This window comes from Apteryx rowi, unplaced genomic scaffold (genome assembly GCF_003343035.1).
Source record: "Apteryx rowi isolate R43461 unplaced genomic scaffold, aptRow1 scaffold_85, whole genome shotgun sequence".
Classification (NCBI taxonomy): domain Eukaryota; kingdom Metazoa; phylum Chordata; class Aves; order Apterygiformes; family Apterygidae; genus Apteryx; species Apteryx rowi.
In genome coordinates this window covers 1849503-1862617 of record NW_020451149.1, presented here as the reverse complement: position 1 = coordinate 1862617, position 13115 = coordinate 1849503, and the positions used below count along the sequence as shown (strand labels likewise).

The 13115-nt window shown below is 47.4% G+C and overlaps 1 protein-coding gene across 1 annotated transcript in view; it reads right to left on the bottom strand.

Moving 5' to 3' along the window:
• Positions 1–13115, bottom strand: part of SHROOM3 (shroom family member 3) — a 162665-nt gene that overhangs the window by 20158 nt on the left and 129392 nt on the right. Inside the window, exon 4 of the mRNA XM_026090140.1 lies at positions 2252–2383. Within this exon, the coding sequence (XP_025945925.1) occupies positions 2252–2383 (132 nt within the window). The remainder of the gene's footprint in view (positions 1–2251; positions 2384–13115) is intronic.

Sequence of the window (13115 nt, the reverse complement as noted above, 5' to 3'; positions counted from 1 at the left end):
AGGGGAAGAAGGAAGCAGCACTGCAGAGAGATGCAGAGGAACACAGAGACAGGCAAAACTTAGGATAAATCTGGTTTGCTCATTAAGATGCATCAATYTTTATTTTAATAATAAWAAAAAAACCTCCCTGGCAATGCCCAGTGTAGCGCTGGCTGACTGACCACTAGATGTTCCCCGTGCTCCTCTTCAGCCGCCCAGGAGACACAGCCACGCTGTCTGCCTGTGCCAGCCAAAGGCTCTGSCAGGAGCTGCAGCTGAAGCAAAGCCTCTTGGTGGGAAACGAACAGGCTGCGGATGAGCTGTGCTGAAGGCTGGAGAGGAACACACATTGCTCCTGCAATTCTCCCCTCACATTGTTCTTTTATGCCCTGTTTTCTCTTTCCTCCTCCCTGCCAAGGCTCGCTCTCGCCTGTAGAAGAAATGAAGTTTAAATCCCAGTGGCTATGGGGACATTTCCTCCTCCTGAAACCCTTCTGCCTTTCCAGGGAAAATCCTCCTAGGAGAGAATTTAAATTTGTCCCCCTCATGCTGCCCCCAGGGTTTGGGGGGGCCCTTGGGGGCTGCCTGGAGSACCCGAGGGGTACGTGTGCCCCAAGCAGCCCTCCTGCCTGCAGTCCGCTCTGCCCTGCTGCACAGGCTCGCAGGAGCAGCCCAGCTCGCTGGGACCACACCGCCGACTCCAATCTGCCTCTGCCACAGTTCACTGCCGAAACCAGGTGTCTTGCACCATCTTCTTTTAACAGCACTAACACTACTAGCTTAGACAAACCACTGCACTAACTCCTTAGAGAAACACACATGCACACAGTTATGATAAAGCTGACCTGTGCAGAAAGCAATTGCCAAAACCAGGAAATCCCTAGCTGAACTTCTCACCCTGGGAGTATGGTCAGTGATGCAATACTGCTGGCTGCTCCTGCGAGGGCCTTGGTTTTCCTGATGGGCACAGATATCCTGCTGCCTACACCCCCCTTTTTTTTTTTTTTTTTTTTTTAATAGGCTTATTTTGATTTTAGATTTTTTTTCTTTGGCTGGGAAGGGAGGCAAGGTGGAGAACACCTGTGAGTTTTTTGTCCCTCAGTGGGTCTTGCCAGCAGCCTTGAAAGGAGGAAAAATCAGGCACGCTGAATCTAMTTCTGAGGAGATTTTGACAGACACGGATTTAATAGGCAGTGCCTACCCTGAGCGAGCCTGGAGTTTTTAAGACCTCAATTTCATCCCAAACATAAAAGTGGGAATGGAGGTCATAAGGCACCTGGTTTCCACGTCAGGCAGCTCTCCAGGAATGGTTTGTCTGGTGTCACATCTGCCCACCCTGGACTGCGCAGCCCCAAAGACCACGTTGCATTTCTACGTGGGGGCAGTCTGCCAGGGGGCAGAGGAGGATGCCAGCTCCTGCAACCGGATCTGTAGAGAGCTGCCTTAATGTCCTGACACGGGGCTCCTGTCTGGGGCAGGGGGATTTTTAAAGCAATTAGTTGCCAAGATCTTCACCGCTTTGCAGAGCATCTAAGTGAGGGAACATGGCAACTCTGTCCAGGTAACCAAACAGGAACCGAAAGTCCTGCAAAGCCCTGTCTTAACCGTGGCTGTTTGTAAACCCACCAGCTGTACGGAGGTGACTGGGAATATTTTGCCCACAAATCCTTTGTCCCCTTCCTTCATTTCTGTGCTCTAGATTTAGGCCCTAATCTTGCAGTTAGCACCATCAAGACAGAGCCTCGGGCAGGAGGCAGAGCCTCCCTGAAGCCAGCATTACGCTGGAAACAAGGAAGGCGGAAGGATCAGGGGACCTAGGTTAGAAGCACATTAGCTTGGGAGACTGATTCTCTACACACAGGTACCTGTGGGAGATACTTCAGCACTGGACAAATGATACTAAAACTAAAATGGCAACCAAATATTGCCAGTCTGTTCTCATGGCCCAATCTAGAGCTCATATCTAAGAAAAATCAATGTGCATTTTAATAGCTGTCATTACTGTCTTCACCTGGGCACAATCCCAGGGGTGTCAGAAGCAGTCTGGYCCCTGTAAAGGTCACAGGACACAACAGCTAGCAAGGCCATGAGCTTGGTAATCGAAGCGAYGTGCTACCGAGCCGGGGTGACTGCTGAAAGGCTGCAGAAAAAGTATTCCTTTACAGATGAGCAGAAAATGGTTTTTTTTGAATTGACAAACTAGGGGAAAGTGCAGCAGACTGCTTTGCATCTCTGCCTCTGCAGCACATGACCAAAGGTGTGTGGTGCTTACCTGGAGTGGTAGGACTGATGCCAAGGGGTGCCAAGCGTACCCTGAGATATTTGCATCATGCTGAGATCGGGGTGGTTCTCTGCAAACTTGGTTGAATGCCAGGAGTGCGGTCGGCCCAGAGTTTCACTCCGCCTAGGCAAAAGCAGAAGGATTTTGCACATCAGCAMCAGGCTGGCTCCTCCAAGGACAATGCATGTGAAGAGACACTGACAAATGCATTTAAAATTGGTCCTGCTCATTTCTGTTTCACTGCTACATTCTTGCCTTTTCCAAGTGAATCAAGAAATTAGGCACCTTGTCTGGCATTCATGCAACAYGCTCCCCTGCACGTTTGCAAGGCAACAGCCATGGGCAGACAGTCACTGTCCTCACTGAGTGCAGGAGGTCTTCCTCTCTACCTCACAGCCTTGCCCCTTGGGGATGAGCCCTGAGGCCCATTCACGTGGACCAATTTACAGCCTGGGGCTGGGCGTGGACTCCCACACCATGCATCGAGCAGGGCAGCTGCATTTGATTCCTACGGACGCTGAACGAGCACTTTTCTAAAGGTTCCCTTCATTTTAAAGCACCAGCTGGCAAAGTCATCTAAAGAATCCAATACCACGAGGGGGTGGAAGCCTCCCCAATGCTGTTTTGATCTCTCCTCAATGCTTCTAAAAAYGCAGGAAGAGACATGACAACCAAGTGCCAGCAATGCGTGTCCTTCGCGTCCCCRGGGCCTTTCAGCCAGCCAGCCGTCCTGTGGCGGCGTGCGAGCCTGGGTGCGTCCCCAGGCACGGCACAGCATGGTGGGCTTGCAGTTGCTTCAGTCGCCAGTGCTAAGGAAGGGCTCCAACTGCTCTAAGGGGAAAAAAAGAAAACAACAAACCAACAACCTTATGCAAAGCATGGAATGGTGCAATGGAAAATCAATGCAGGGTAGTAGCAATAACGTGCTCTCAATATGCTGCACAGACTCGCCTTCACCCCAGCTTGTGGGCCCGTCCCTGTGCTTTCTGCAGGGCCTCTCTCCTCTGCTCTCTAGTACTCATGTCCACAATTTCGAACCGAGAACRAGGAGCAGCGCAGGATCTGCGCACTGCTGCAGTCCCAAATGTGACAGCCTGCAGGCTCTGCAAACCTTGCCTACCTACAAAGTTTAACAGCAAGAGGAGGATATAACATCTTCAATCTTAGTCTCGCTCAAATTTTCATGGCACAGCATGTCTTGAATAAATCAGTAAATAGATTAAAACATCCTCTGTAGATATAAGAGAGACACTTAAAGAGGGCTCTGCTATTACTGCCCGAAATTGTGAAAAGATAGGGTAAAGGAAAATACAACAGGCAAAGAAGGATTGTTAGGGTCAGATCCCCAACTGGCACAAGTGGACATTTGCACCAGCCGATGATAGGGCCACATGTCCCATTCAGTGGGGAAGCGCTGGCAGGCAGCAGGAAGCAGTACCGTTTCACCAGTATGTTCTGCTAGCCCTTTGCCACAGGTTTGAGCACAGATCATTCTCTGATAGTCAGTTAAAAAAAGATTATTTTTTCCTTTTAACATCTGTTAGGACAGGATTATACTAATAAGAGTTGAACTGCAGGTTTATAGAGAGTGAGCTGAGCCAAGCACCATTTTACCATTTTATGTGTAGGTGTGTTTAAAACAGGGCTCTTTTGTTACGCTCCTTGCCCAACGAAACAAGGAAGCTGAACAYTGTAGGACGGGGAGTTGGCGGAACCCTTTTTACTAAGAATAACCCATATTCTTGCTTTCTCTTAGTCCTAAAATATCCATTGCAGGAATTTAAAGACTCTCTTTGTACTTTGGGGTAGAATGAACACCCAACATTTTAATTTCTTGCTTGGGAAAACATCCTGTCTGATCACAAACAAACATGTTACCCCTTGATTTGATCAGTAAGAAGCTGCAAGAGCGCTACATAGCCAGTCTTCTGAGCCACAGATACTTGAAAGGCATTTTGGCCAATAACCTTGTAAAAATACAACATGTGGACAGCGAAACTATGAATTTAAGTCAGAAAACAAGCCGTACCAGCTCAGCATGGGATAACCTCGCRTTATTTCCGCACCTATCTGATCCTGGAAATGTGGATTAGGGGTAACTGAATCTTAGCTGAGCRTAAGGCAGGAGAGGAAGGGCCCCGGCCTGCCCGGCCTCCGGCTTGTGCTGTAGGCTCACGCGGGTGATCGCCGAGGAAGAGGCTAGGTGGAGGTGTCGCAGGCTGGCGTGCACACGCACACACCAAACGGCAGGGACCAAGGGYCTGATTCAGTCCCCACCGAATCGACTGACAGACTCTCCGTGACGTGGAGCTCGGAGGCTGTAAAGAAAGGCACAGCTGATGCTGCCTRTGCCTGTGTGTGTGCATGCGCATGCTCAGGGGAAAGCCAAAAAGTTCCTAGCCTCAGCTTTCTGCAACACCCGAAAAAAGCGCCTGGCTTCATGCTACTTCCTTAAGTTTTATTTGCAATTACTGTTGGCCAAATAGGGAAAAGGACTGAAACCAGAACGTAATACGACTGCGAGCACCGCTGTGTCTGTGGGAGAACAGCTATCTCCAATTACAGATCTGCGGGCAGCTGAACACATTTCACCTGCCAGTTCTGCAACAGCTTTTGGTTACACTTGCGTTACTCTAGAGCACAACTTTCAGAAACCAATTAAAAYGGCTGCAAGATTCAACTTTTTGGCAAGTGGGGCAGAAATGCTTTTGTAAAGCCCAATCACGATCCATCCCAGACAAACTGGCTGAGCAATAAAAGCTGCAAATTTCTAAGCAGCTAATTCCTGACTGGAGTGAAGGCAAATAAATCAKTAGATCTTTAACAGGTAAAAATTTGGTAGAGCTCAGTTGCCTTCAACGAAACCAGGAGCAGCAGCTGACACTTTGTTCCAGGAAGCTGAAGGATTTCAAAAAGCAGAATTGTAATCCCTTCCAAACCAACCCCTCCCCTAATCCTTTACACCAGTTTCTCAAGGGCCGCACCTGCACCACACGTGTTGAAGCGTTCAGACAATTTTATTACCAAAAAATTCTCCGCTTTAGATAATGGAGAAAGTGATCCCTCTGTTGTAAATGCCAAGGTTAGGAAGGAGACCCTCAGTTCCTCACCGACACGTCCGGCAATCAGATAAACTGGTCATCCAGGTCAGGCTGGCACCTCAACAAACGCCGAGGCGCGAGGACGCCGGGAGAAGCCGTCGGACCCCGGTGCAATGCTGGAACCTAATAGGTTCAACAGAGGCTCTAACACTGATTACATACCAGATACTGCCAAATTCACACAGTCCGCGGGAAAACTGAAGGGAAAAGAGAAGTCTTTAATCTTGTCTGCTTGCTGTTATCTGGGCGCTCCTTGTAACTATACCAGTTCCAACATTTTCAGACAGAAACGTGACCGTCGCATTAGCAGTCTCCTCTGACACAGTCTGGCAAGGGCTTGAGGCAGTCCAGGCTGCAGGGACTACACTGACATTGCTGAGGCCCTTGACCATTAACAGCTCCGTAGCTCTCTTTTAGTAGGAGGGACTACAGAGTGTGTTTTTCATGAGTAAAAGAGATTATTTTTATGCTTTGTATGCAAAACAGACATGGAACTGCAAACTTTATAAGGTATCTTGGCACTAACTCTGCAAATGAATCAGCACCTAAAGAAAAGCCATTTGAAGTCTTCTTCACAGCATAACAGAAAGGTGGAATTATCTTTTCCCCACGGTTACAAACTAACGCCATACCAGTGTGTCCAGTCTAATTTCTGTTCCTCACCAAAGCCACAGCGTGTGCGCAACCAGAACGCTTTGCAATGCAAATATACTCCAGCTCAGAGTCCTCTGAGAGCACACATATACCTCTGTGTAAAAATGTCCACCTTCAGTCAAGCAAAGCACCCCAACTTCTTTAAATTGCCATTTTCTTTTTTTTTTCTTCATGTTTGCCCAGAAAGGTTTCCCTTTTCATAACCCTCCAAGCAGAGAGGCTTTGCAAAAAAAGAAAAGGACAGTAAGATGGTCAGATAACCCCTGCGCTAGCCAGCAGACTCCTCTGCTCTAGGTTTCCGAAGGCAGCATCCAGGCTGACTCCAGCAGCAGCCATCATCACTAGCTGCATGCTTTGGCTGAGGCCGAGGAGCACAGCAACACGGCAGTATCRACCGCTGCTGCTGTTGGGCCAGATTGCTGGCACAGGTTAGAAAGCTCCCTATTTTGAGCTTCACTGCATACACAAATCACCTTAAACCAAATCCACTTTAGCTCTTTGGCCAAGCTGATCTGAGTCAGATTATCATGAGCAGAACAGCAAAAGGCAACTTAAGCACACCACTGAGCCTGGCCCATTAAATGAAAGAAGGGTCTGACTTGACTGGCCACCAAAAGGGAATTAATACTAAATGAATGACTTTCTAATTTCAAGAAGAGATATCAAACAGACCCAGTTCCTCCCCTGTCCCCACAAACACTGTGACTTTGCCACCTTAAACCCAAACAGGAAAAAAAAGGGAAGGGAAAATGGAAAAAAAGATCATTCTTTAGAATRCTCAAGATATTTGTCTTCAACTTTGTTCGTGTTGTATTGACCGCCTGGACTAAGTGGAACCCCTCGCTGTGGCACTGCGCAGTGGGGTATGTGCAATGGGCAGGTTTCCTATATTGTAAATCAGGCATAAACATTTCATATTCAACAAGAAGCAAGGATTTCCCTGACTGTCTGACACAGCTAATGATGTGCCTGTGCAGGAAGTTTTAAGAAGCTTGGGAAGATACAGACTATGGTATATGGCACACTGGGAGACRACACAACCTTTAATAATGAAAACCACCAGAAATACATGGATGAGTGGAAAAAAGTTGCACGTACCCCAGGCAGGGAGTTTTCAAGCATTACGTGCAGGCTAGGTTCTCAGCTTGGGTACACTGGCAGAGCCCAGCTACCACTGCTGGGGATCCAAACAGGTAAAGACCTACAGGTAAGAGAGCTGTTCACCATCATCTTCTCATCGTCTGCACCTCGCTGCCAAGTAAATCGCAGAAGCAAGCATCAGAAGCCAGGACATGCGTCTTTGCACCCGCTTCTAGTCACCACGCCAGTCAGTGGTACCGATTTTCCTTTACCTTTTGATTGGTACAGACAAAGTGGGAGTAAAGCTGACAGAGGGTGCAGAACAACGGAAATGGAGTCCCATCACACGCAGAATGGTAACATACAAAATGTGAGGACAGAGAAAATAATTCTCAACGGAGAAGTTACTTTGCTGCAAACACCAGCATTTTTGACAGCAGTCCTCTAGCCAGATCCCAGTTGTATACAGGAGGCACTTTGCCCTGTGCCTGCACATAGGGGTACACCCTACTGCTCACCTGCAAACGCAAGGGACTGCTCCACCACCCCAGAACCCCTGCCTTCAGCCAAAAGCCTAAATAAGAAAGCCCTCACTATGTTCAACTTATTTTTCCTTCAAATAACAGGTTTCTTCACCTCTTATTCTGCCTAACTTTACAGCCAGGAAAAATCATTCCACAGTCCTGTCCAAGTGCACTGCCCTGTTTTGCTAGAGATCTAAACATGATTTTAAAATACTTTTCACGTGATTTTAAAACACTTCATTAAGCTTGGCTCTGCCTCATGACAGTACTTCAGCACATGCTTAACTTCACTGGCAAACCTAAGCACCAAATCAATTTAGCAAGTGTTTTACTTCCGCCTGTGATTAAATCTGCCCTCAGTCTACGCTTTGCCGAGTCAGTGAATTAAATGAAAGGTTGAAGTTAGGCTTAGGAGAAGAAAGTTAAACTGAGCACATTCCTCAAAGCTATTGCCCCAGCGCATCCCAGGACCAGCGAGCAGCACCGTCCTGTGCAAAGTGCCTCTGAGCATGACTGGGCAGTGAAAGGACAGTCTGGAGCACAGTGAAGTACCTAGCCTATGGGCAGAGACACGCTCCAAACATGAGCTAAGGCAGATGCTGAGGAGAGGAAAGGCTAGTTCATACCACTGCTACGTTGCCTGCTCCCCCTCTCTTCTCTCCGGGGGAAGCTCCAGAGTTGAGCTCTCCCCTCAGTACGATTGCTGGACAGAAGCAAAGCAAGCTGCTGATGCTGAAGAGAAGGATTTCACAAGGACAGCACCTCTCTTCGGAAACACAGACTGACTGAATTTTATCCTTGCAGACAATAAGGGGATGTAACTCAGCCTTTTAGAAAACTAATGAGTGCAAGCCAAGGAGAGGATGTTGTGGCTGACTGATTAGCAACTCGGACAGAGTTGTCGCTGCCCCAATAAACTGACCTTTCTATTTTTACTGTGATGTACCCAAGGAGCTTGTGGGGAGTTCAGTTTCCCTCAGTCTCACATCTGGCAAATGCATCATCCGAGACAAAAGAACAGAGACCATTTTTGAATAATTCTTCCACCACCGATCTTGTGCTCTTTTTCCCCTGTCCCAGAAAGCTTCAAAATACTCCACAGCAAAGAGAAGGGAGAGGAAAGTAGTAAAACCTTTCTAGAAAAGCATCTCTTCCCAACAAACAGCACCAATCTGCAGCTGTGGGCAGGCGTGGTGGCCTCAGGGACATTCCCCATGAGCTGCAGGGACAGTTTTGACCAGCTGCTGGTGTTAATGCTTCCAAGGAAGACGGGAAGAAACAGAGACAAGATATAAGGACGAGAGGGTCACCCTGTGCTGTCCCCTGTGCCCCCCTTCCCAGGGGAACTGTGTTATCTGCTTAAACAGAAAGCATGAAAAGGGTCTGATTTTCCACTGCTGAGGACCTGTCTCCAAGATGGCCACATCCAAAAGGAGTGCTAGCATAACACAGATACCTTCTACAGACATCCTACGTGTTTCTGCAGTCCCTACGCCAAGCTATTAAGCGGGAGATGAACAAAAAAATAAAGCACTCAGAAGCCTATTAGGATTTCTACAGAGCCTGGCCACAATCTACTCAAAGCAATGTCGCTCTTAATTAAGGTTCAGTCATGGTTCTAAAAATAAGCATAACAGACGAGGCCAATTAGAAAGAATTCGGACCATAACGGCATCAGCTTGATGTGTCTTTCACTGATTCTGTCTTTTTCGGCTCACAGAGCCCTTCCGGTAAATTCTGGGGCAGGAGAGATCTGGAATAAGCTCTGTTCCTTCACATTTTTGACCAAAAAGAAGGAGGACTTGCTAGGAAGATCTTAAGTTTGTGAAATGTTATTTCATGTCATGGACCTGGGACAATAATATTTCCTCACCCAAAAAGTGAGTTGTCATCCTCCTCCACACTCCTATACTCAGATTAAACTCTCCCTAAGTAAAAAAACGCTGCAAAGAAAACCCACTTCAGAAAGCTTAGGTCAGATGTGTGAACACAGCTTTTAGCAGTTTCAGTTTTGAACCAAAAAAGCCCAGTAAAATACCCTGACCGAGTTCAGCGCTCTACCCCAGATCAGCCTGGTCTCATTTCTCTTTCAGGCCCCCTTCCCAGTGGCATTGGCTTTTGGTTTCCAGCTGATGTGTTCAGTCTCTATTTGTTTACTTCCTTTGACAACCATCATTTGGGATGTCTGGATTGCATCAGACCAGGCATTGAATGCCACGTCAGAGCTGCAGCAGAACAGAGAGACAGGTACAGAGCTCCCCAAAGTCTCTCTGGGGCAAGGAAGCAAATAATCAGAGGCTTCTGCTCAGATTTCATGATGTTACCATCACCAGTCCTGGAGGAAAAAGTCTTGATAAACTCCCCACTGGGCCACAGTGAAGAAAAGCCCTGGATGAAAGCAGAGATGACAGCCACATACATGGAGGTACATTTATTTGTTTTCTACCGTTCCTCTCAGCTACACGTGCAGGAAGCAGCCTGTCCCTCTTCCTCCTCTTCTCCTCTGGCCCCAAAAGAAGGCAAAGAAAAATCATGCAGAGATTATTTGGTGGTTAAACTAAGGCACCTGTTTGGACACTGGGATGACCAAGGGCCCAGCTGCATTTGTCCTGCTGACTCTGGTGAGGGATGGGGGGTGGGTGGCTGTGGGTACATTAAAGCTTCAAGCCCCGCAGCAAAATTTGCCAGAGTTTGCAGGAGAGTGAAGATGGCTTTTCTTTGCAAGAAGCGCTGTCCTCCAGCTGCAGAAGGAAGTGCTGGGAACACTCAGAGGTGATGGCAGCTGTGAGCAAGTCGCTCCTTGGTTGAACTCATGAACAGTCAAACATTGTAATTAATGATTATTGGTCTTGCACATCACACCTCTGTGTTATCACATTTCTTTGGTAACCTTTAGGCTGTCTTATCCAAGCAAGGGGCATTTATCCCATTTTCCAGTAAAGGAAACAAAGGGCTGGAGAGGTGAAGTGACTTGCATAAAATCACCCAACAGGCCTACCGCAGAGCGCAGTGCTAGGAACTGCGCCATGCGCTGCTACTCAGTTTTCCATTTGCCTGAGCCTAGGCCTGACAGGCAATATTTAGATTGAGGACTTGGCTCTGCACAGTAAAAGAGTCCCCCGGACATTCCCTGATACTAACCAGACACCAGGCTTGAACAGGCACAGCAGAACTTTGGTTGTTAGTGTGAGAGGTGATGTATACAACCTTCATTCTTGCTGATTACTAGATTCAAGGACTTCATTCTACTGGGATCTTCTGGCAGGTTTCTTTTTTAATGAAAGCTATACTAAGTAACAGAGTAAGTGTGATGTAARTTGTGATATAAAGGGTATTTCAGATATCCATTTTGAAAAAGTACTTGCTGTCAGGACAGTCTAGCTGCACCTTCCACACCGGACTGTGGCTTTGACAGCTGGGAGTGCAGGCAGACTCCTGGCTGGTCCTAAGAGCACACGGAGGCTAGAATGAGAAGCTGGGGAGCACTGGATTAAAGACCCTCTGCAACATTCCTCTTCTTGCTACAGTTTTACTCTGCTTCCTTTATTGGAAAAAGAAGAAAGAATAGATATGGAAAAGAGACAGCTGACTGTATCTTACAGATTGCTTCAGCTTTTATCTTTGAAAGGGACCCAGCTATTTCCTGTCTTTTCCAGACATTCCCATCATCTCTCAGACCATGGGCAGAAAAGTCCACCGGCCAGACCCTCAGGTGGCTTAACCTGCCCGTGGATTTGTAGAAGTCGCAGAGTTGCATTGATTTATCCCATTGACGAAGTGGCCCAATGGGCTTAATTCAAATAATTTTTTCTCATTCTTCGTCAGTCAGTAAATTAGTTAAAAAGATAGAAAAACAAGCATAGCTTGGATTCTTTCGCACCCCGACATCAAACACACAGCAACTTGCAACAGGAGAGACTTCGAAACAATGGAAGGAATGTGTTTTCCCAGCCTTGCTCAGTGCTTAGAAGGAACTTGGTGGCTGGCAGCAGCAACACTACCCTGTAAGCCTGATTATCCAAATGTAACATGGACAATGAGTCGCGGCAGGTAACCAAGGGGATTTTCAGGGCAAGTGTTTCAGACGGTAGCTGGGTTCTCCTCTGAATCACAGGGACACAAATCAAAGGCAACTCTAATAAACTCAGCACAAAAACATTCATATAGAAATGATAAACAGACGAGAAGAATGAGGTCCATTGGGTGCATCTGTTGTATGTGTATACACACATATGTTCGTATGGGGGGGGGTCTGTTCTGAATCAGCCTGCTTCCTAAAGTACCTCAAGAAAGAAAAGGTAAATGGTACCAAGAGGAATTCGAATCTGCAAATAGTCAGGCAAACTTCTAATTTACTTCCYGTGTTCCCAACAGGGAGCAGGGGTGATAGGTGGCAGTTCTTGTGCATCTCACCGGGACTTACACCGGTGGAGAAAGTGAAACAGCAAACCTGAAATCTGCAGTGATCTAGCACAATTCCAACCACAGACCCTCTAACAAACCTGTCTTCTCCCTCACAGAAGCTTTTAATCATTTCAGTAGTAATCATTTTGGTAAAGGACACCCCTGCATCTGGATTTCTAGACCCAATTCTTCTCTGCTTCTCATCTCAGACCGCCCTTTCCAGCCAGGCAGAGCTGTAACAACRCGCGGCTGCACTGGCTGGCAACACCGCCCTTGCCTTGTTTATTTTGCCCAGGCGAGGAAATGAGGCAAGCTTCAGGGAGTAACTGCTGACTGCACGCTCGGGGGCTAAGCCCAACTCTGGTGTAGTGCCGCTCCTTGCCACAGATGCTCAGTTGCAACATCTGAGACACCAATCCCAAGGTCTGGCTTTCCCCTTTGACTGAGGATGTTCGTTAACCACCCTGAATTTCAGAGACTGATCAGAACAACTGACAACTCATCACCTTCGTCACCTTGGGCGCGTTTACAGAAAGTAAACAAGCACGGGAATTGCACCCAGTRGTACAGCCAAAGCAAAGGCTGCTGTGTCTGAAATACCCTCCCACACTCGAATTCTTATACATTAAGGCGACTTCCTGTTTGTAACCAAAGCTTCAACCCAAGTTAAACCACTGAGATAGGCAGACACAGCCTCCAACACTGCCGGACAAGTGAAGCAAAACATTGGCTCTGCATCCAAAGACAAATTAATCCAAATGAAATGCTGAACTTCAGAGCTTCTGCACAGATCTGTTGTTAGATCTGCAGGACGCAGGGCTTACAGCAGGCATATCCTGAATAAATTATTGCTATAAAAAGGTGGCGGATTCAGGGGAGCCTCCTTCTCAAATTCACTGTGCGTCACATCCTCCGGGAACTGCACAGTCCCACACCCCAGTCACAGATAAATCTCTCCCTGATAAAGCTAGCTTGATGGGAGAATTCAGCGATACAATCTGCTCCATCTTGGGAGAAGATCATTTATAATGCAAATCCTCAGCTGGAGGAAAGCAATACAAAYTCAGCTAGGTTATACAAATGAACATGTGC